We start from the raw sequence: 22,868 nt of genomic DNA on the forward strand, positions 1-22,868 counted from the left end.
CCTCTCCTCGCTCACACTGCCGCGGCTAGCGTCTCCATCAAGCGACCTGCTGCACTGCTCTTCACCGGTTCTCATGCTTATTCACATCAACCTCTACACTTATATCCATGACAGCGGTTTCTTCAATCCTGGATCAAACGACCATGTAGCGGAGACCATGTACTTCGTTCGTGTACAGTAATGCGCGGTTTCTGCTGTAAGAAAACAAACGAGATTAGCCATCTGTCGTTGCTATGGAGAGCCTGCGCCTATCGGGCCGGGCCGGGTAGGCCCGAGCAGCGCCTGCGTGCTGGAGTTGCGTCTGAGACCGGAGGAGGGAACACCGAGAGCGGATTACTCACAAAAACGGTGCCTTAGCTCTTTCATAACCGCTAGCTCACAACCCTTGAAACGCTACGTTTATTTTTTTATTTTTATTTTATTTTTTTTTTTAATTTAACCACAGGCTAGCTAGAGCCAGGGCTTAAGGAACGAGCAAAAGTGGTTTGGACTACTAAGCATTTATCAGTTCAGGGAATTGTTCACGGAGTTATCGGAATCGGGAATCTTTGGCTAGCTAGCTGGTTAGCTTGGTGGCTAATTGGTGGCTCTGGTTAGCCGACGGGCTGCGTTTTGCTTACTACCGCAGCTCCCAACAGCAAAAAATATGTGACAGACATACTGACATTATGACTGTTGGGTTCACTGTCTAATCTAGTTATCAGAATAAACACATTTCGCAGTCAGGCTTTAGCTAATTTCAACCGTGTTTAGTATTTCAGTAGGACACTCCCATTCTAATTAGCATGCTAGCTTTCTTCGCCAAGACTCGAGCTTGGGCGTCAGGTTAGTTATTTAGCTAGCTAAGCTCCCTAATTACGGGTGAGAGGCGTACAAACAAGCTTTGCATATGTTCTCCTCAATGAACATGACGTATAGAGAGGACGAAAAACAAGTCATTCACCGACAAATACTACGACTGGTAATGCATAATGCATAATGACTTTAGTGTCTTTGCTTCTTTTTCTTGACGCGGGAGTTGACTTGGCCAGCCGGTTCGCTTAGCTAATTTCGTTTAGCTAGCTGGCAGGATAGATCCCGAAGGCAGTGGTGCTCGGGAAAGACATTTATAAAAGGTTATAGAAGTCATTCGTAATATCTGGTAGGCTTAGGACTTGAACGGTCAGGGAAATAATCCTGTTAGCGAGCAGTTTTCATAAGTAAGCTGTCGACTGGCGTGAACAGAGAGCGGGTATTGTTTTGGCTTTATTGTCGGTGTCCAGCGTCGTAGTGCGTGGTGTTTTTCTTTCTCATCTAGCTGTTTACGACGGTACTGTCTTTGTTTTTAGCAGTAGCAGTAGTAGTAGTAGTAGTAGTAGTTTTAAATTAGGACACAACGTGAGAAAACCTTCTGTCTGGCGGTTATTTAAAGGCTGCTTGTTTATGATGATGGTGTTTCTTTCCCCCGTTATAGAATACTGCACAGGAGTGAATTATTAGGAGACCAACTCTTCTGATGTTCCCAACATGAAGACAGCTGTTTTCAGGTTACCCTGAAACTGCTCTATGGTAAGAATCATTTGCTGTCACTGGAATGCACTTTTTGGCTATATTACAGAGAACATATATGTGCTGGTTCCTATTTTTTGCTCATCTTGCAGTGGATATTAGTGCACCCAGGACATCCTCCCAGTTTTCACATATCCTGTTGCTCAAATAAGCTGTAAAAGTCCCACACACACACACATTTTGGTTTCCTCAAACTCAGAATAGAGCAATATTGAGTGATGTACTATATTTTTTTTTGGATAGTGTGGTTTCTGCTTCTACAGTGGGTTATTACACTAGGACATACACTTGTTCTCGCCGGACTAATTGGCTGATGTCATTACAGAGGGGGGAAAAACAAGTCTGTGCGAAGTGCCAAATATTCTTGGCTCCATGCTGAGGAGCAATATCTTCCCGATCACTGAGTGTTACATTCTTTTAATTGAAGAGTGAGTCAGATAGTACCTTCTTCCTGTAAGCTGTTGGATGACAAATTGTTTTGTTATTGAGACAGCACTCAGTGAGGTATCCACTAAGACTGTGACTAGGAAGTTGATGATTCAGTTGTAAGTGGAGTGGGCTTTTGCTGTTTCTCAATCTACTGTTGGTCCACCCTGTTTTCTTAAATAAATAGTGAGTTGCATAATCGTAAATTCTTATTAAAGCTCGAGATGTCTGTCTGAACCTGATGGTACCTGACGCATCATGTCAGGTTCAAGAATAATTTCTCAAATGTTTGTCAGACTCTGAGGGACGGTTATCTTGGGCTGTGGTTGGGTCAAGTTCAAAATTTTAGGCTTGAGCATGCTACAAATGATGGTTTGTGGTTTCTAATATAAAAGGAAATGGACTGTTATGATAATAGGTAAAATAGGTAACAATTATGTTAGATGTAGGCTAAATGTGATAGTTTGCGGAACAGGATATTATTAGTTTTTTTAATTTCAGTTTTGTTTACTGGAATTCTGATGACCGCTCCAGTTCAGGACATTAGAAATGTCAGGTTTGGTTGCTGATTAGCGATGGCTGGGTTCAGACAGAATATTTTTAGGCTGCGGTTGTGGTTTACATTCCAAACTTGCTGTGTTTGGTCTGGACGGGTCAGGCTCGGACAGGTGTTCTTGGGCTTCTTGGTCAGAACATGTTTAAATTTTAGACCATGATGTGATGTACAGAAGTTATAAATTTTCAGTTTTAAAAATTGAAGTCAGTTATCCATCAACAACATTAAAATCATTCCTTCTCTTTTGGGAAGATAGTCATTGTGGTGTAATAGTTTTTTTCAGGAAGACATAGTGGATATGAACATTTAATCATGAACTTATTTGACTGTCATTTGCTATCATTTATCCGGTTTTCCTGTGGCAGTGATAAATACACTGCCTCTGGCATCTAGGACACGGTTTCCTCTTGCTTAGTTTGTATTTTATTATATTATGTTTTATTTATTTTTCCCCCTTTATGTCCCTAATCATTTATATTCAGAATGGAACTCCTTGTTGGAAAACTGTTGCAGAAAAATATCTTTTTTTCCCCAAGTCAGCAAAGAAGATCCTTATGTTTGCATGCACTGATCGAATTACTTCTGACTGAATGAATGAATGAACGAGTGAATGAATGAATGAAGCAAGCCCAAAATCTGTGTAGAAACATATTGTACTAAATGCAGTATAACATACATGAAGTATATGAAACAAGCACCAAATCACTGAAGACGTGTAAATAACCTAAATATAAATAAACTAAATAAACTATTTTCTTTCCTCAGGGGATAAAGAAGTTGAATAATTTAAAGTGTATTAATTGAGATTGAACGATTGTGAGAACTAGAGAACATGCCTCCAAGGCCATCGTCTGGAGAATTATGGGGCATCCATTTGATGCCCCCCAGGATTTTGGTGGACTGTCTCCTGCCCAATGGCATGATCCTGACCTTGGAGTGCCTCCGTGAGGCCACACTTGTCACCATCAAACATGAACTGTTTAAGGAAGCACGAAAGTTCCCGCTCCATCACCTGTTGCAAGAGGAAGCCTCATACATCTTCGTCAGTGTAACACAGGAGGCCGAGCGGGAAGAGTTTTACGATGAGACCAGGAGACTCTGTGATCTCAGGCTCTTCCAGCCTTTCTTAAAAGTCATCGAACCTGTGGGCAACAGAGAGGAGAAAATTCTCAACCGGGAAATTGGTAGGAACCTTTTTTTAGTTCTCCCTTCTAGGTAATAACTATTTTTATGTTATACAGGGGTTTAAAACTTAAGAATGAAAGTGCTGACCTGCCAGCAACTTATCACCTTACTTATAGCACAGACACAGTGCACGCTTATTGGATAGTGTGAATTTAACTGTAGTATCGCAAGAATTGTATCATTTGCAAGAAAGATACTTACGATTTGTCAATGAAAGTGGTTAAGAACTGCCTGCTTTTACAGAAAGAGGCAATTTCATGTCGAACAGTTGTCCAACCACTAACGTTTAGGTCATCAGCAAGCATGAAAACATGAAAAATCTAAAATAGGGTTTCGGGAACTTGTTTTTTAATAAATTTATTTAAGCCAGTAACTATATATTGCTTCAAAATTCTCATTGTCGCACAGTGTTCCTCTTTTTCGTGCTGCAAACCGGTGCATGGAATACACAGAAGAAGTGCATAAAGCTGAGATTTCACCCTTTTAGTTTATCTTCATAGGTGTACAGAATGTTTTTTTTCAATACAATGAAATTCTGCTAAGGGTGTTCACATATAAGAAGAGTATATTGCACATAGTTCACAGACACAACAAATGTTTGTGTTTTAGCTCTTGTACGCAACCATTTCACATTAACCTTAACTCTGTTTAGATACTAACCGACCCATGTAAAAATGTTCTTGAATGTTTTTGTTTTCTAATAGTTCTCCACTTGTTCTGTGTTTCAGGTTTTGCAATTGGCATGCCTGTGTGCGAGTTTGATCTAGTGAAGGATCCTGAAGTTCAGGACTTCAGGCGAAATATACTTAATGTCTGCAAAGACTCAGTAGAACTCAGAGATGCCAACGGGCCGCATAGTCGTGCATTATATGTTTACCCTCCCAACGTGGAGTCTTCACCAGAGCTTCCAAAGCACATTTTCGGCAAATTAGACAAAGGTAGGAGGCATGAATGTTACCCATAACATTGAGTTTGATGTCATATGTTATTTACTTTTTCCTTTTCAAACTCAAATTGAGTATGCAGATTGTTCCTTTTAAATTATGAAGCATGTGATTTTTATTTTTTCCATTTTAGCAAATGTTCCTCTGGCATTGGTGCACAAGGATGCATACACAATAAAACTTCATGTATTTAGCTCTCTTAAAGGAATACTTAGCATTTCTCAGCCTAACCTATATCCACTGCATCTGTAATGACCATGAACATTTTTCCTGTACCGTGAAAAGAACAGAAAACCCATTCATAATAAAAGGGCAGTTGTTTGGGCAGGCAGTAAATATTAATGTGTATCTCACATTTTTATCTGCCTTTTACCTCATGTCTACATTTCCCCCATGATTTGTGCTTTTCATATTTCTGTTCATAGTGTTGTTTTGATATTGTCAGTCATTTGTAGGCTAGTGGAATTGTGGTATTTAATAGAGATTTACACAAAATGCTGAAAAACTTGAGACATTAATTTTTTAAATGGCCAGAGGGTAGCTAATGTGGGAGCACATTCCTAGACTATAATGTTATTTTCACTTTTCAGTGGATATTTCAGAAATATTCAATGTGGTAAAGGCAGTGGTGATTGGTTTAGCTCTGTGAAGTCTACCATCCACCCAGTCTGAATTTTGATGGGTACATTTTGGACCAATAGTTTTAAAGAATTGGGGGTGAAAAATATTCCGTGTCTATGGTATGCGTATTCAGTATTTTGAGCGCATGCATGCAGTGAAGCAATCTGTTTAACGTAGAAGTGCACTATTTTATACACTGTATTCTAAACACCTTTCCTGCAAATAAAACAATAAAATAATAAATATTTGCTTGCCGGTCATGTGTTAAATTTAAACTGGTGTTATTGTTATTTATTCTGACTTCCATTAACACCATTTGTGAGACCACACACATTGTGATTTTAAGGTAAATCACAGAAGATCGTGACAAAACCCCTACATGACATGGAAATTGTGGGTGGAAAGGTGTTAATGATGCTAATGCCATGAGGTGGGGAATACTTTCTGCCTTGACTAATTAAGCATTCACTTTCACTTTTACCAGAACTTCAAAAAGTATTAACTTGCACCCTCATTGGCTACTTAGCATGCCTGGAAAGAGAAAACTAGCAAACAGAAGTGGAAAGGCATCTAAATCTGGTTCAGAAATGGGGAAAACTTTTTTTTTTTTTAGTTGTCTGAGTTTGTTGAGTATAGTCGCATATTTTCAATTTATTGAAAATATTTTGGCAATCGCCGTGAGTTTTGAGTGACAGGTTGCTTTCTCAGCACAAGGAGATGTTGAAATTATTATCCATGGTAATCAATTATAGGCTACAAATGCAGTAGAGAGAGTATTCCCTTAACATTCATTGATTAAATTAAAGGTCTGCTGTATTTATAAAAATAACAAACATTTCAGATAATCATCTGGATAAACATCTCTTCTCTGGTCACATTGATTTAATTTTTCAACTTTCCAGGTCAGATTATCGTGGTCATCTGGGTTATTGTGTCACCTAACAATGACAAGCAGAAGTACACGTTGAAGATCAACCACGACTGCGTCCCTGAGCAGGTCATAGCAGAAGCCATCAGGAAAAAGACTCGCAGCATGCTGTTGTCTCCCGAGCAGCTGAAGATGTGTGTGCAGGAATACCAGGGCAAGTACATCCTCAAAGTGTGTGGCTGTGACGAGTACCTGCTGGAAAAGTACCCTATCAGTCAATATAAGGTACAAAATTCTTAATCGATATATTTAAGATCTTCCTCAAACACACTTCTCTCTACTGCTTTAAAACCCCTGTCAACTTATTTTTATAATTAGCTTCTTGTTGTAATCAGTAGCTTCTTTACCATCAGCTGCAAAAGAACGAACCATGTTGTTTTTCCTCAGTTAAGTGATTTTTGAATTTCCTTATCTTCCTTTTTCCTCTGGCGTTTGATAGAGGTGATGTCAATTCTGCCAAAGTACCAGGATCAGAATTAGCTCCCACAGTATATCAGCTTCCCCTTTACCCCAGCCTCACAATTTGGAGTGACTTCTTGCGCATACAGTCTCTTTATGAGACCATGAGTGATTTTTACATAAATAATTTTAGTGTAATAATGGGGAGTGGAGAATTTTTCTGTAACATTGCTGCCACTGGCTTTCTCCTTGGAGCATAAGGCATTTATTTCTGCAATGCTGATTTGAGTCAGTCTGTAATGTAGAAAAGTCCTATAAGTTTTTTTTATACAACAGTTGCAACCACGCAACCGCATTGGTTGAAATCGACTCACTGGTTGAAAAGTCCCCCCCCCCCCCCCCCCCCCCCAAAATCTGTATCATTCTGTTGACCATGGGTTGCTAAGTAAAAGCATCAGCTGCACTACTCCAAGCGGTTTCGAATCCTTAACCATATTGTCACAAAAAAAAAAAAAAAAAATGGATGTATTAGGAAAGATAACATGCATTTCTTATTCTGCTCTTTCTTCTTCTTCATATTGTTGTTGTTATTATTATTATTATTATTATTATTATTACTACTACTACTACCTGTGAGCATTGAGTAATATTATTACCTACAATTCAAAATCTTCTGTAGTGAATGTCTAGATCAAGCATTGGCAAACTATAACCTTTAGCATGTTTAACAGTTGAAATAATAAAAAGTTAGTCATTATTTGTCATTTACACCTTCCATGTTGTTATTTTTTATACATTGAATACATTATTACTACCGCTAGATGGCGGACAAGAGCAGTGCCAATCAGTGTGTCAGAGAACTTTCTCACAGATAATGCAAGGGAACCTGTGTATAGTTTACTTTGAAGGCAGAGGTTGGAACAACATCTATATGCTTTATTTGTAAGTAAGGTAGTGCAGTGTTTGAGAATTTAATATCAGCTCTTTTTTTAATAAACCAAACATTATGACTATATTGTGCTACATTCGACTCACTTTGGAAGTGGGATGTCAGAACTCGGACTTGTATCATTTACGTCCTCCATGCATTTGAGCTACAAAGTCGGGGCAAACCATGTTCGTTTTTTACCAGCTAACTGTATTGAGTGATGTATATCTGCCTTCACAAAACAGTGAGCTGTATGGTCAGTGTTATAGATTTAACAAGCTAATATCTCTGTATGTTGACTGTTCGTGCTGTGAGCAGCCATGTTGATTTTACGGCGCTTGCTGAACTCAAGGTAGAGGAGACCATCTCAAGTTGACGAGTAGGACTTCTGAGTTGAGGGAGCATTTTCTTTGATTTTTTCCTAGACGGAAATTACAAGTTATGACTGAATGCAGCATTAGCTGTTATGCTGAGGAGGTGGTTAGAGAAGCTTCCAGACTAGCCACTAGTTTACAGGCTCGACAGTCTATTTGTTCAGCAAATAACAATATTGGTACTTTGTTGCATTGCAACAAACCATGGACAATATTAAAAGACATTTGGAAATTTTTTTTTGTCATTTTGCTTTACTTCCCTTTTTTTTAGTTTCTTTGTGATAACACAGTCCCTCTCATGTTCTGTTGATTAACTCTGTTCTGTAGTTGCCTGTTTATACCTTATGTTCTACGGACATAAGAGGGGTAAAGAATACAAATGAATAGTCAGTGCAGTCTGTGTTTAAAGTCCTCCAGTAATTTTTCTTGCCAAAGAGCACTGTCAAAAGTAGTGTTTAAGCAGCTAGAAATAGCACGATGCATTTCAGACAGCTTTGCTGCCCACAAGATGTCTGATTTTATAGGTTTGTGTCTATAAGTGATTTTTTTTTTTTTTTTTTTTTACTTTCCCTTTGTTTCTCTCAGTATGTGAGGAGTTGCATTATGCTGGGGCGAATGCCAAACCTAATGCTGATGTCAAAGGATAGCTTATACTCTCAGCTGCCCATGGACACATTCACCATGCCCTCGTACTCACGCCGCATCTCCACAGCCACACCGTACATGAATGGGGAAGCCTCCAGTAAATCCCTGTGGACCATCAACAGCAACCTGAGGATACGTGTGCTCTGTGCAACATACGTCAATGTAAACATCCGGGACATTGATAAGGTGCTTACCTAAAAAGCATTATTTCAGATAATAGTTAAAATTTAACCAACGTTTAAGATAAGTAAAGTATAACATGACTATTATATGTAAGTTTATTTTAGGTATTTAAGGTATGTCAGTGTATTGGGCATTTTGTGTTTTGTTTAAAAAGTGAGTAAACAGAAACCAAAGTCAGATTTCACTGGTGTAAGATGGCCTAGTCATTTATATGTAAATCGATTGCATAATGACATGCAACATCACTCGGTGACATTTGTGTAATTTTGTTTGTGTTTTTTTTTTTTTTTTATAATTATAGATTAAATCATTAATGAATTCTTTTAAAGTTAATTGTGATCAATCTATGCATCACATGGTGCAGAATTTCTCTGATCATGCTGGTGTTGAAGGAGTTATCAATAACCATAGAAAAACAGTGAAAACAGCAAGAAAATATGGAGTCCAAATATTCATTCATTCATCTTCTGTAACCGCTTTACCTTGGTCAGGTAAACCTGGAAACCAATCCTGAGGTGGGCATAGACCCTGGGTGAGATTCCAGACAATTGCAGGGCACTATGCACACACTCATTCACATCTAGGAGCAATTTAGCATAGCAAGTCCACCTACCAGCATGTTTTTTTGGGAGCTGGGAGGAACCGGAGAACCTGGTAGAAAAACTCTTTCCAGAAACTAATGAATCAGGGACCCTGGAGCTCTGACACAACAGCACTACAAACTGTGCTGTTGTGTCTCCTAATCAAAACATTTTTCTTTTTTTTTTCCTTTCTCATTTTTGCCATACATATACATGTTGACCAAACACTGGGTGCATCTAAAGTTTTATATTAAGCAGCATTCACTTTATGCATTATGTGTCCTTGTGTACATAGCACCCTTGTTCTTTGTATTGTAAAGGTATCTTAAAATGATTTGTACTCTGTTATAGATTTATGTCCGGACAGGGATCTACCATGGAGGAGAGCAGTTATGCGACAATGTCAACACGCAACGTGTGCCATGTTCAAACCCAAGGTATTGCACAAATGATCTGTTATTGCATTCTATTAAGATAAAACAACACAGGAACATTCTTTGGTAGTATATTATGCATGTTTGAATTAATATCTCTTTACTGTTCTCCTAGGTGGAATGAGTGGCTTATGTATGACATGTACATTCATGACATTCCCCGAGCTGCTCGTCTTTGTCTGTCCATCTGCTCTGTGAAGGGGAGGAAGGGAGCAAAAGAGGTGCCAGCACAGTTCATGTCAATACTTTCTTAATTTTATAGCCTGACAAGACAGGGAGCTGTTACTATTAATTACGCTGTTCAGTAAATTGTTTGACCAGCACATCTGTAATTGAGCTTCAGACTGAAAGGTCATGAGAACATCCAGAAATTTAAGCTTTGCAGCAACTACCTGACTTACCTTAAACTACTAATTTGATTGTATTGTGTTTTCAGAATGTTTTATCTTGTCACAGCACACAAGCTTAGTTTAATTAAGTGGTGAGCTAATAGTTGAAGCAGGTGGCATTTTCCTTTTGTCTCAGGAACACTGTCCGCTGGCTTGGGGAAATGTAAACCTCTTTGACTACACACATACACTGGTCTCTGGGAAAATGGCACTGAACCTGTGGCCGGTGCCACACGGCCTAGAGGATCTGCTAAACCCCATCGGCGTCACGGGCTCCAACCCCAACAAGGTGTCAGTTCAATGCAACCATATTTGAGACAGGGATTGGAACCATAAGCAGTCTGGTACAGCGTAATGATGAGACATGGTCATTGCTTGCATATTTTGGACTATTAGTGAAATCTAAGCTGTTTTTGCACTTAGGACATTTAGTATGTAAGCTTTTTAAAACACAATTTCCATACTGTGTTGATTAGGAAACTCCATGTCTAGAGTTAGAATTTGACTACTTCAGCTGTCCTGTGAAGTTCCCTGACATGGCCACAATAGAGGATCATGCTAATAAGATCATGTCCAGAGAGATGGGATACAATTACTTTCAAACTGGACAGGTGAGCTTCCACACAAACATCCTACTTACTTAATTATAGTAGCACATTTCCTGATTTTCACCTTAAGAATATTAATTCATTTTCTTTTGCCTCTTGTATACAACCTTTTGGTGATAGAACAACATTTCTGTTACCATTCCATCCACTAATGTGTATTTATTTGTTGTGAAACCTTGAAAAGTGTGTTGGAGGGACCAAGCCTTTCTTGGCATGCCTTTAATTGAAAAAAATAAATAAATAAATAAATAAAGAGAGAAATGCCCTATACAAAAGAATATTAATTTATCACATTTCTTAAGAATAGTCCAGTAGTGATTTTCCATTTTAATTAAACAGATGCTTTCATAATTGTCTTTCAACCTATAGGCATTTTTTAATGTGTGCAAATCTTAAGAATCATGCACCACTTTTTTTCTCCACAGAGCAGCAGACAGGCTCGAGACCACCACATAATGGAAGGCGATATCGAGCAGCTGCGGCAAGTAGCAAACAGAGACCCACTTTCTGAGATCACTGAGCAGGAAAAGGACTTCTTGTGGAGACACAGGTACTCCAACATCCTCCACAGCTCATCTTGTACAGTAGTCTTGTTACTGTGACATCTGCTAGTGCTGGTCTCTAAAACATCAAACTCTTTCATTTGTGTTTTTCAGGCAGTATTGTAAAAATATACCAGAGATTCTTCCTAAGATTCTCCTTGCTGTAAAGTGGAACTCCAGAGATGAAGTTGCACAGGTTGATGAGAGATTATACTAACATTATCCTGAATTGGTTACTGTAGGAAACTATAGTCATATTCCATTACTTACAGATAATGCAAGCCTATTATTCAGCCATTTGTAGGTAGCATGCTGTAGAATCCCGGTGTGTGAGGGCGTGGAGAAAGACCTGGGAGACAGGCGAAATTTTAGTTCTGGGCTTGCGTTTATTCACTCTTAACAGAAACTTAACAGAAAACAACATAATGACAGGAAGCGGGTCTGTCCTGGACTCACAGCTTTCACTCCATCATGTTAAAGTTCACGCTTCTTGGCGTGTATAGGTGTGTGTGCGCGAGCGTGTCTCGCAAGCTCTGCCAAGCGCTATTACACTCTGTCTCTGTGTCTCTCTCTCATGGGTTATGGGAGTTACTGAAAGTACAAAGGGACACAAATAAGTAAGCTGGCAGTAATAAGACACAGGCAAGAATCATCACGTCTTACCTGCCGGTTCGACCCGCCTCCTCTCTGTCCACAGCTAACGCTCAACCACGCCCCCGTTGCCACACCTGTATAGTTCTTATATAATGGAAAGGCATCATTTAACAGAAAAAATGATTTTTTTTAAAACGCTGTCTCATCCTGAAGTGGCATGAATTAGCCTCTTACATGAGTAATGATATAGCATATCATATATAGGTATGTGTGTCTGTATGGTGTCAGTAACAAAGTACCTCATTTCCCCCGCTCAGATGTATTGCCTTCTTAAAGACTGGCCCGCAATAAAACCAGAACAAGCCATGGAGTTACTTGACTGCAACTATCCAGATCCGATGATACGAGACTTTGCAGTACGGTGCCTTGAGAAATATTTGACAGATGATAAACTCTCCCAGTACCTTATTCAGTTGGTCCAGGTTAGATTAATTTTAAATAATTTTGTCTTGGATTGTCGAAACATTTAGTTCATGATTTACAGGCATTCTATGCTGCACAATAAACAACACAAGGGTTTTGTGTGTGTGTGTGTGTGTGTGTGTGTGTGTGTCTCCTACAGGTTTTGAAGTATGAGCAGTATCTCGATAACCCCTTGGTGCGATTTCTGCTGAAGAGGGCCCTGACCAACCAGAGGATTGGACATTTCTTTTTTTGGCATTTGAAGTGAGTGACTCTCCTTCCTCCTGAACATGATGTTGATTATGCATAGACGTGTTTTGTTGGACAACTTCTAAGCACAATGGTATGTTTAGACAGCTATTACGGATGATGCTGTTTACAAAAGCATGTTTAGTTCCTTGAGGAAATGCCATGTTTACGTTATGTGTAAATATTTGTTTACAGTGTCTTATAAATGAAGTCAGAAGAATTTTGCATCTGTAATCAAATTTCTTATATCAACTCTGTTCCAACTTTTTCTGCCAAACTCAATTCAGGCTGAATGTTCAGCTAGGTTAGCACTAACCCTCTGAAGCAATGATTCCCAACTCAAGTTCAGGAATTTCCTGCCTTGCACATGGTAACACACCTGATCCAGCTTCTGATCATTGAACAGCTTGATAATGAGCTGTTGAGATGTAACAAACAAATTAAGAGAGAGTTCTTCTTCTGCAGTCTTGAACCTTGGCTGTTTGCGAATTTCACATTTGTTCAGTGCCTATGACAGTTGTCTCTTAGGGTGTTTTTCTAAGATTTACAGTAATTGTGAATGACTATGGTTTAAGGGCAGACTATTTTATTTTCTTGCTGTAGCATTATCAGAAATGTGAAAAATATTCTTTTTAAATATTCTTTTTTATGGATACTGGTTGTTTTGCATTTCTCCCCAATATCTTGAAATGACCGATATGTTTTATGTAACTAACTAACTAACTGCATTGTGTATGTCTCAGGTCAGAGATGCACAACAAGACGGTGAGTCAGCGTTTTGGCCTGCTGCTGGAGTCATACTGCCGTGCCTGCGGTATGTATCTGAAGCACTTGGGCAGACAGGTGGAGGCCATGGAGAAACTCATCAACCTCACAGACATACTCAAGCAGGAGAAGAAGGATGAGACTCAGAAGGTAGAGTACTTTCTCTGTTAGAGTTATGCTGTTTTGTTACTTTTTTTTTTTTCTGGTAAGATGTCTGAGTGGACTATGGGCTTTCAACTAGCTCCCCTACTTTTTGATGCATCTTTAGGTGCAGATGAAGTTTTTGGTGGAGCAGATGAGGAGGCCGGATTATATGGATGCCCTCCAAAACTTCACCTCTCCATTGAATCCAGCCCATCAACTAGGCAACCTACGGTGAGCCAGATAAACAATAGTGTTTTCAGGGATACAGTTGAAGACAGAAGTTTACATACACCTTAGCCAAATACATTTAAATGTCAGGAATTGTGAAAAACTGAGTTTAATCGTAGAAAACATTCCTTAGTTTAGGTCAGTTAAGATCACTACTTAATTTTAAGAATATGAAATGTCAGAATAATAGTAGAGAGAATGATTTATTTCAGCTTTTATTTCTTTCATCACATTTCCAGTGGGTCAGTATTTTTACATACACTTGGTTAGTTGGTTAGAGGTTTACATACACAATAAGTTGCTGGAATTTTGGCCCATTCCTCCAGACAGAAGTGGTGTAACCGAGTCAGGATTGGTTTTTCAGTTCTGCCCACAAATTTTCGGATTGAGGTCAGGGCTTTGTGTTGGCCACTCTAATACCTTGACTTTGATGTGCTTAAGCCATTTTGCCACAACTTTGGAGGTGTGCTTGTGGTCATTGTCCATTTGGAAGACCCATTTGTGACCGAGCTTTAAGTTCCTGGCTGATGTCTTGAGATGTTGCCTCAATATATTCACATAATTTTCCTTCCTCATGATGCCATCTATTTTGTGAAGTACACCAGTTCCTCCTGCAGCAATGCACACCCACAACATGATGCTGCCACCCCATGCTTCACAGTTGGGATGGTGTTCTTAGGCTTGCAAACCTCACCCCAAACATAACGATGATAATTATGGCCAAACGGTTAAATTTTTGTTTCATCAGACCTGAGGACATTTCTCCAAAAAAGTAAGATCTTTGTCCGCATGTGCAACCTGTAGTCTGGCTTTTTTATGGTGGTTTTGGAGCAGTGGCTTCCTCCTTGCTGAGCAGCCTTTCAGGTTATGTCGATATAGGACTCGGTTTACTGTGGATATAGATACTTGTCTAGCTGTTTCCTCTAGCATCTTCACAAGGTCCTTTGCTGTTGTTCTGGGACTGATTTGCACTTTTTGCACCAAACTACGTTCATCTGTAGGAAACAGAATGCATCTCCTTCCTGAGCGGTATGATGGCTGCGTGGTCCCATGGTGTTTATACTTGCGTACTATTGTTTGTACAGATGAACGTGGTACCGTCAGGCATTTGGAAATTGCTCCCAAGGATAAACCAGACTTGTGGTGGTCTTGGCTGATTTCTTTTGATTTTCCCATGATGTCAAGCAAAGAGGCACTGAGTTTGAAGGTAGGCCTTAAAATACATCCACAGGTACACCTCCAGTTGACTCCAATTAGCCAGTTAGCCTATCAGAAGCTAATTGGCTAATTGCCTAAAGGCTTGACATCATTTTCTGGAATTTTTCAAGCTGTTTAAAGACACAGTTATCTTAGTGTACGTAAACTTCTGACCCACTGGGATTGTGATATAGTCAATTAAAGGTGAAACAATCTGTCTGTAAACAATTGTTGGAAAAATTACTTTGTGTCGTGCACAAAGTAGATGTCCTAAATGACTTGCCAAAACTATAGTTTGCTAATATGAAATCTGTGAAGTGGTTAAAAAATGAGTTTTAATGACTTCAATCTACATGTATGTAAACTTCTGACTTCAACTGTACATCGACCATACCACACAACTAAAAATTTTTTCTCTCTCATTGATTCCTATTTTATTTTTGTGATAGGCTTGAAGAATGCAGAATCATGTCATCAGCCAAGAGGCCACTGTGGCTTAACTGGGAAAACCCTGATATCATGTCAGAGCTTCTCTTCCAGAACAATGAGATCATCTTTAAGAATGGGGATGGTCAGTCACATTTGTTTCCAACACTATTACCAACACTATTTTTCTGTAAATGTGTGTGGAGTGTGAGCTTTAAAAGTAAATCCAATCCTTTTTAGACCTGAGACAAGATATGCTGACACTTCAAATCATTAAAATAATGGAGAACATCTGGCAGAACCAGGGGTTAGACCTCAGGTACTTTTATTTCCAAGTTAAACTATTGTTCTTCTGCATTCAAATGTGACTCAGATGAATGACGGATCATTTGTGTTCTTTTACTTGGACATTTCTTTACAGAATGCTTCCCTATGGCTGCCTGTCGATTGGAGACTGTGTGGGCCTTATTGAAGTTGTGAGGAGTTCTCATACCATCATGCAAATCCAGTGTAAAGGAGGTCTCAAAGGAGCATTGCAGTTCAACAGCTCCACCCTGCACCAGTGGCTGAAGGACAAGAACAAGGGCGAGACGTGAGTTTTTGCAATGAGAACGAACAACTTTCAAGCACATTTGTTTTTAATAATGAATAGTTACAACTGTGTATAATGTCAATCACTGTAGGTATGACATGGCCATTGACCTGTTCACGCGATCCTGTGCTGGTTATTGTGTGGCCACTTTTATTCTGGGCATTGGTGACCGACACAACAGTAACATCATGGTGAAGGACGATGGACAGGTATGCTTCTAGAGGCAGTCTCTCCTTTATACATATTGTCATACATGGGTATTAATAGTCTCTGTGTTATTTAGCTGTTTCACATAGATTTTGGCCACTTCCTGGATCATAAAAAGAAGAAGTTTGGCTACAAGAGAGAGCGAGTGCCATTTGTCTTAACTCAAGACTTCTTGATTGTGATTAGCAAAGGAGGAACTCAAGAATGCACTAAAACGAGGGAGTTTGAGAGGTATGTTTCTGAGGTTCACATTTTTTTGGAACCTTAATGTTAAGGTAATTGGCTGGCAGTTTCTGTCTCTGGTGGTTGTACTCATTTGAGTAATAGTAGCCCCCTTTTGTGCGTTTAAACAGTTTCCAAATGGCTTCCCCCCTTCCTGACAATAGTTTAAGAACCACCTGCCTGCCAAAATTCCTGCTTGTCTCCTAGATTCCTGGCATCCCATAAATTTGTAACTGCAGCATAAACTATGCAAAAATTAACTTGAATTTTTGTTTAAGAAGGCCCCATATTCCTAATGTCTGAGAAGATTGAGGGATAGGAGCACTGGCTATGAACCGAACATAAACTTGAAGAATCTCTGTATAACTGGAATAAAATAGATAAATAGCATTTAGAATAAAATAGGCAAATAAAATTTAGAATAAAATGAGAGTAGTAAAACTGGTTTTCCCAGATGGTCACATATAAATTCAGACAAGCTTGGTTGCTGACATAGGTTATCATCATAGGTTTGAGACAATTCTCCACATGTCCCTTAATGTCTCCTGTCTTTGCATTAAAACAAATCTTGGTATACAGTTTTATTTAAGATTCTACTGTGTTTCCCTAGTATTTTCTGGGTTCCACCTACATCAGCACTCATTTAGCTGTATTTGTCTATTTGTCAGTGGTAGCGACTGGACGTAAATTTAGCGTTTAGGGATTGGGTGGATATGGTCGTGCCATTTTCACTGATTCCATTTTTCTTAGTGTCCTGCAATAAGATTTTTTTAAAAATGATTTTGGACTGACATTAACTTTGAGCTGTATGTAATAATCAGAAGTTTATCCATGCATGCCCTTGTACAAAAACTGAATTGAATATGATGATCTTTGTTACTGCCCCTGCAGGTTCCAGGAGATGTGCTACAAGGCATACCTGGCTATCCGACAGCACGCCAACCTCTTTATCAATCTGTTCTCAATGATGCTGGGCTCCGGCATGCCAGAGTTGCAGTCGTTTGATGACATTGCTTACATCCGCAAGACCCTGGCACTAGATAAGACTGAGCAGGAGGCTCTGGACTACTTCATGAAGCAGATGAACGATGCTCACCATGGTGGATGGACCACAAAGATGGACTGGATCTTCCACACCATTCGACACCACGCCCAGAACTGAGCTGGAGTAGGACTGAGCCCTTATGAAAGGTGCTCGAGCTAGGACAGGACCCCTTGCCCAGAACCTACTGGCCTATCTTTGCTAGTAGAAACATGGCAACCAGACCTCAAAGTGGGGTAAAAACTACCCCCAAATGACCTTCAGAGCACTAAACAATCCAAAATATTTTTCTTCTGTTTCAGTCTCCTTTTTTGGCATCCATACAGAAGAATACTAACCCTAATCTTTGTCCAGAATGGTTGTACATTGTTGCCCGTAGTTTTGTACTGTTGTCTTTTTTTGGTTTGTTCTTGCTGCTCTTTTCCTGGAGAGACCATGGTTATTTTATTTTATTTTATTTTATTTCAGTTTTTCTTTTGAGGAAAAAAAAAAAAACACAAACAACAAAGTCAACAGGAAGCGTTCTTTACTTTTAGGGCGCTCTTCGAATTACTCATGTCTTCCTCCAAGTACAAATGCCTTTAAATATGCATGGAACCTCTGAGGAACTCGTAGATTAAACAGGGTAGAAATTTTGTTGTTCGGTCTGCGTCCTGAAGGATGGTTTCTGTAGCAAATGTAGAGTAGATGGCATTTCCTATAGTCTTTCATAAACACTTGGCTCTTGGAAGCTATTGCCCTTGATCACTACAAAAGTTTTTTTTTTTATGTTTCTCCCCCTCCTTCACTACCATCATTTAATGCTGGGCTAAAGTGAACATGGCATTTGGATAGGAGGTATAATTTATTTTGCCCTAGTTATGAATTTAGAGGAGGAACATTTAGCCTTGTTACATGCACAACGTCAGCCATTAAACACTAACTAAAAAGAAACATTGTGCAACTGGTCCAAAAGGCTTGTGCAAAAGGCTACACAGTGGCCATCACTGCTCATGCAATTTCATTGCTTCATCACACAGAAGAAACTACCAGGAAAGGTAATGGGACTCAACATAGGAAAAAGCAAAAATATTTCAAATCAAAGTTCCTTATTCTTCTTCAGTGTGACAATTAAGTAGAATTTTCCCCCACATACCTTTTTAGAGCAGCACAGGTGAAGACAAGTGATTGAGATAAAGCCTTAAGGGAACTTGATGCTTTGTGGCTGAATGCACAGTCCTCCCTCATGTGTACTGCATGCAACAGTAGAGGCTAACTTGGTGCTTAGTAAAACCAATTTACCTTCAGAGCAGTTTCTCTGTTTTCCACTAACAATAACCAGGCAGGTTAATTTATTGTCTGCACTTGTCCTCCCTTTCATTGTGTTGGATATTAGCTATATGATTCTGTAAGAAATGAAGAATGGTGCTAAATAGATTCCACTGTATAGAAAGGGAATAAACTCTGGCCGAAATGGATGTTTAATGCTGGAAAGGCTTTGAATACTGAGAATGGTTCAGCCATGGACATACGTTTTACCATTTACACTATAATTACAGTAGTACATGTCTGTATTGTATATATCTTCAACATACCTTTTGATGCTTCTAATCTCCTCATTATTGATTTTGTGCAGTACACAGTCAGATGTGAGGATCTGTCAGGTGTGTTGTCTGCAGTTTACTCTTGGAAGTTATAAAAATTCATATGCTTTAAACTTTGAAATGTAAAGTTGGCAAATCCCATGCAAAATCTTTCAAAGCTGTTTTAAGAAACTGCTGTCATAATGCATTTCACCAGAGCAGCTTCGTGCATTAAATTTCTCATTTGAGATGGAAAGAGAATCAGGAGTGCCACTTATTTTTGGCTAAAAAGCAAATGCTCTGAAGTGCATCCAATTAACAATAAAGCATGTGGAATCATGTCCATAACAAATTGATTTTGCATGACAGAATGCTGAGGTTCAACCATTAAAGCCAAACCAACTGACCTCCAAATTAATATTGTATACGTCCACAATAATTTTGCTTTGGATTTACGTTGGTTTTTGAACCACAATGACTTGTCATCACTACCTGTTAATTCAACCTCTGTGGTTGTGGAGAAAGTCTGTTGTGTTTTTGCATTACATTTAAGCTGTGAAAATGTAAAGATTACAAATGACGTGCAATCATGCTATCTGTATGGATGTGTGTCTGCTGGTGGGAAGACTAGCTTGTGCTTGAGAATTTGTTCAAAACTTCACTACTTACTAGAAGCTTCTGTATGTTTAGCTTTTTAAAAAAAAATATTCTGTTAATTCAAGCCAAAGTTTTACATATGTCATGTTGTTCACCTGCATAACCACCTGAAGCATTAAAAGGGCCGGTCCTTGTTCCCGGACAGCTCAATGTTTTAATGAAGATAGAGCTATATTGTAAAGTCTGAAGGACACTTTTTGTTTTTTTTTGTACTGTCACAGAAGTATAGTGTTAACGTTAGAAGTTTCTACCCATCGAATTTGAGATGAGGCCAAACAATCCGCCTTTTTGCTAAATGCAAAGACCTGTTTTTATTTCTTCCTACATTCTGTAAAAAGAATATGTACAATTCTATTGGACTATCTTGCACCAAAATGTATTAATGCAAAGAAAAGGAAGGCATCTTTATATCCTCAATCTAATTTATAATAAGTATCCTGAAGTGAGATGGCATTGTGGTATTCCATTTTTCTTATTCATTTATGTGCTGAATTTGAGGTTTAAGTGTGATTCTTATATGCAGTAAACTAATGAACAGGTATACAAACAGCAACTGATGTATGCAGGTGGCTTTTGCACTTTGTAATTTTCTTTTCCCCTTATTTACCATGACATCAGTCCTGAAGGACAGAGTAGTTCAACTGCATGTCTTTAGAAGCAGCATTACCAATTGTACTCCTCTACTGACTGAAACAGATCAGATGAATTAGCAGTTAGTCCTTGTAAGCAGCCTTATGTTAGCCCTCCAGAAGCCATTAGTGCATGGTTGTGGTCACTACTTTTTTGTTTTGTCTGTACAGGTTACAGATCCTTTGGGGCTGGACCCGGTTAAAAGCCCATTTTAAAATGTTTGTGATCATGTGCAAATGCTTTGTATTTTCCTTCTTTTTCACCAGCCAGGAAAACTGAGATGCTAGACTCTTGGCATCTTTTATATGAATTGCAAAGAAAAAAAAAACATATTTCAGTTTCAAATGTACTTGAATATCATGGCTCCGAACCATCTTTGTGTGTTGAGAACAAATCTGTTATTGTGGTGTAGCACTGAAGGTTCGCTTGCATAGGCAATTTCATACCGATGTTGAATGTGAAAATAGTTGGGTTGTAAGAGGCTCTGCTGGAGAAACTCTTATAAAAGAAAGGTTGCCATTTTTAAATCCTAAGGAAAATATTTCACACTATGTAAAATGTGGCAAAAAGATGGGAGTTAATTGTATAAACTTGTAGTGAAAGGAAGGTCACAACTGTTTGTCTGCTATTCTTAAAATGTTTTTGAGTGGTTACATTTCTATATCATTCTCCTTAATATGTTTCCCTACTTATCATTTACCTATATTTTCATGTGTAATTATTTTCAAGAACACTACTTAGTGGGCCAAATAATGTTCCATACAGCCATCCTGCATGAGATTTAAGTTAAAGCCCTATTATTTCTGTTCATTATATGTAGATATAAAAATATGTGGCCTAAGACTGCACTCTATAGTAACCATCTATAACTGCTAACAATGACATAGCCTCATTCTCATTTATTTACTGTTTCATTGTGCACCTCAGTTGAAAAGTTGCTTTGTATCCCCAATATTTTGAGTGTTATGTGACTATGTACAAATAAACATATTTGAAGAAATGTTTGTGCTGTTTTTTTTTTTTTTTTTTTTTATTTTATTTTTTTTGTATATTTCATTATGGCCTTCCTTTTTCAAATGTGTGCTGTTTTCTTTGTCTGCTATTTGTTTTGACCATATACCATTATACATAGGGACGGACTGTTCAATATTGAGTGTTGGCCTGAAATGCTGAGGGTATTCCACAAAGTGAGCTAATTCAATATACCAGGCTTATTTCAACAAGTGTGGCAACATACACCATTAAAAAACATTCAACATATAACATTAAAACCACTGATAAGTGAAGTGAATAACATTGATTATCTTGATACAGTGGCACTTGTCAAGGGGAGGGATACATTAGGCAGCAAGTGAACAGTCAGTTCTAGAAGTTAATGTGCTGGAAGCAGGAAAAATGGGCAAGTGTAAGGATCTGAGCAACATTGACAAGTGCCAAAATGTGATGGGTAGATGACTGGCATCTCCAAAATGGCAGGCCTTGTGGGGTGTTCCCGGTATGCAGTGGTTAGTACCTACCAAAAGTGGTCCAAGGAAGGACAACCGGTGAACCGGCGACAGGGTCATGGGCACCCAAGGCTCTTTGATGCACGTGGGGCACGAAGGCTAGCCCAACTGGTCCGATCCCACAGAAGAGCTACTGTAGCACAAATTGCTGAAAAAGTTAATGCTGGTTATGATAGAAAGGTGTCAGAACACACAGTGCATTGCTGCTTGCTGCGTATGGGGCTGTGTAGCCGCAGACCGGTAAGAGTGCTCATGCTGACCCTCTGTCCACTGCTGAAAGTGCCTACAATGGGCACGTGAGCATCAGAACTGGACTATGGAGCAATGGAAGAAAGTGGCCTGGTCTGATGAATCACGTTTTCTTTTACATATTGTGGACGGCCGGGTGTGTGTGGGTTGCTTACCTGGGGAAGAGATAGCACCAGGATGCACTATGGAAAGAAAGCGAGCCAGTGGAGGCAGTGTGATGCTCTTGGCAGTGTTCTGCTGGGAAACCTTGGGTCCTGGCATTCATGCGGATGTTATTTTGACATATACCTCCTATCTAAACATTGTTGCAGACCAAGTACACTCCTTCATGGCAAAGGTATTCCCTAATGGCAGTGGCCTCTTTCAGCAGGATAATGCATCCTGCCACACTGCAAAAATTGTTCAGGAATGGTTTGAGGAGCATGACAAAAAGTTTAAGGTGTTGACTTGGCCTCCAAACTCCCTAAATCTCTATCCGATCGAGCATCTGTGGGATGTGCCGGACAAACAAGTCCGATCCATGGAGACCGCACCTCGCAACTTGCAGGACTTAAAGGATCTGCTGCTAATGTCTTGGTGCCAGATACGGGTTAGAGCTGTTTTGGAGGCAGGAGGGGGACTCTAACACATTTTTAGCCCAAAAATAAAAAAAATAAAACACTTTTCTTTTTGACCAAAAGTTTATTTTCTAAACTGATGTCTCTGCTTGCACCAATTGCTGAACATTAGTATATGATAAACATGATGATTAATAACCAACAATATTTAAAATACTTAATTCCAGGAAATAGGAAAAAAAGAACATAAATAAATAAATAAATAAAATAAATATTAAAAAAGAAAGGC

The 22,868-nt window shown here is 39.0% G+C and overlaps 1 protein-coding gene across 3 annotated transcripts; it reads left to right on the forward strand.

Annotated features, from left to right (window-relative positions):
* pik3ca (phosphatidylinositol-4,5-bisphosphate 3-kinase, catalytic subunit alpha) lies at nucleotides 1–21,268 on the forward strand. 3 transcript variants are annotated; one of them, XM_034308934.2, is made up of 22 exons: nucleotides 1–348; nucleotides 1,454–1,548; nucleotides 3,296–3,714; nucleotides 4,444–4,653; nucleotides 6,183–6,433; nucleotides 8,495–8,740; nucleotides 9,670–9,755; nucleotides 9,868–9,973; nucleotides 10,278–10,430; nucleotides 10,618–10,752; nucleotides 11,175–11,299; nucleotides 11,406–11,487; nucleotides 12,203–12,367; nucleotides 12,508–12,611; nucleotides 13,340–13,511; nucleotides 13,630–13,736; nucleotides 15,380–15,501; nucleotides 15,597–15,675; nucleotides 15,778–15,948; nucleotides 16,040–16,157; nucleotides 16,232–16,386; nucleotides 17,269–21,268. In XM_034308934.2, the coding sequence occupies exons 3-22, from the start codon at nucleotides 3,363–3,365 to the stop codon at nucleotides 17,537–17,539; spliced, it is 3,210 nt and encodes a 1,069-aa protein (XP_034164825.1). In that variant the 5' UTR covers nucleotides 1–348; nucleotides 1,454–1,548; nucleotides 3,296–3,362; the 3' UTR covers nucleotides 17,540–21,268. The 3 variants fall into 3 exon arrangements, with proteins under 3 accessions (XP_034164825.1, XP_053093996.1, XP_053093997.1); XM_053238021.1 differs by lacking the exon at nucleotides 1–348 and adding an exon at nucleotides 825–961; XM_053238022.1 differs by lacking the exon at nucleotides 1–348 and adding an exon at nucleotides 1,172–1,309.
* The last annotated feature ends 1,600 nt before the right edge of the window (nucleotides 21,269–22,868 follow it).

This window comes from Pangasianodon hypophthalmus, chromosome 11 (genome assembly GCF_027358585.1).
Source record: "Pangasianodon hypophthalmus isolate fPanHyp1 chromosome 11, fPanHyp1.pri, whole genome shotgun sequence".
In the NCBI taxonomy this organism is placed as follows: domain Eukaryota; kingdom Metazoa; phylum Chordata; class Actinopteri; order Siluriformes; family Pangasiidae; genus Pangasianodon; species Pangasianodon hypophthalmus.

Excerpts from the sequence above, each read along its gene's own strand:
- pik3ca (XM_034308934.2), top strand. The coding sequence starts at position 3,363 with ATGCCTCCAAGGCCATCGTCTGGAGAATTATGGGGCATCCATTTGATG. Across the intron at positions 8,741-9,669 it reads ACATCCGGGACATTGATAAG|ATTTATGTCCGGACAGGGAT; the intron begins GTGCTTACCTAA and ends ACTCTGTTATAG. Across the intron at positions 12,612-13,339 it reads TTCTTTTTTTGGCATTTGAA|GTCAGAGATGCACAACAAGA; the intron begins GTGAGTGACTCT and ends TGTATGTCTCAG.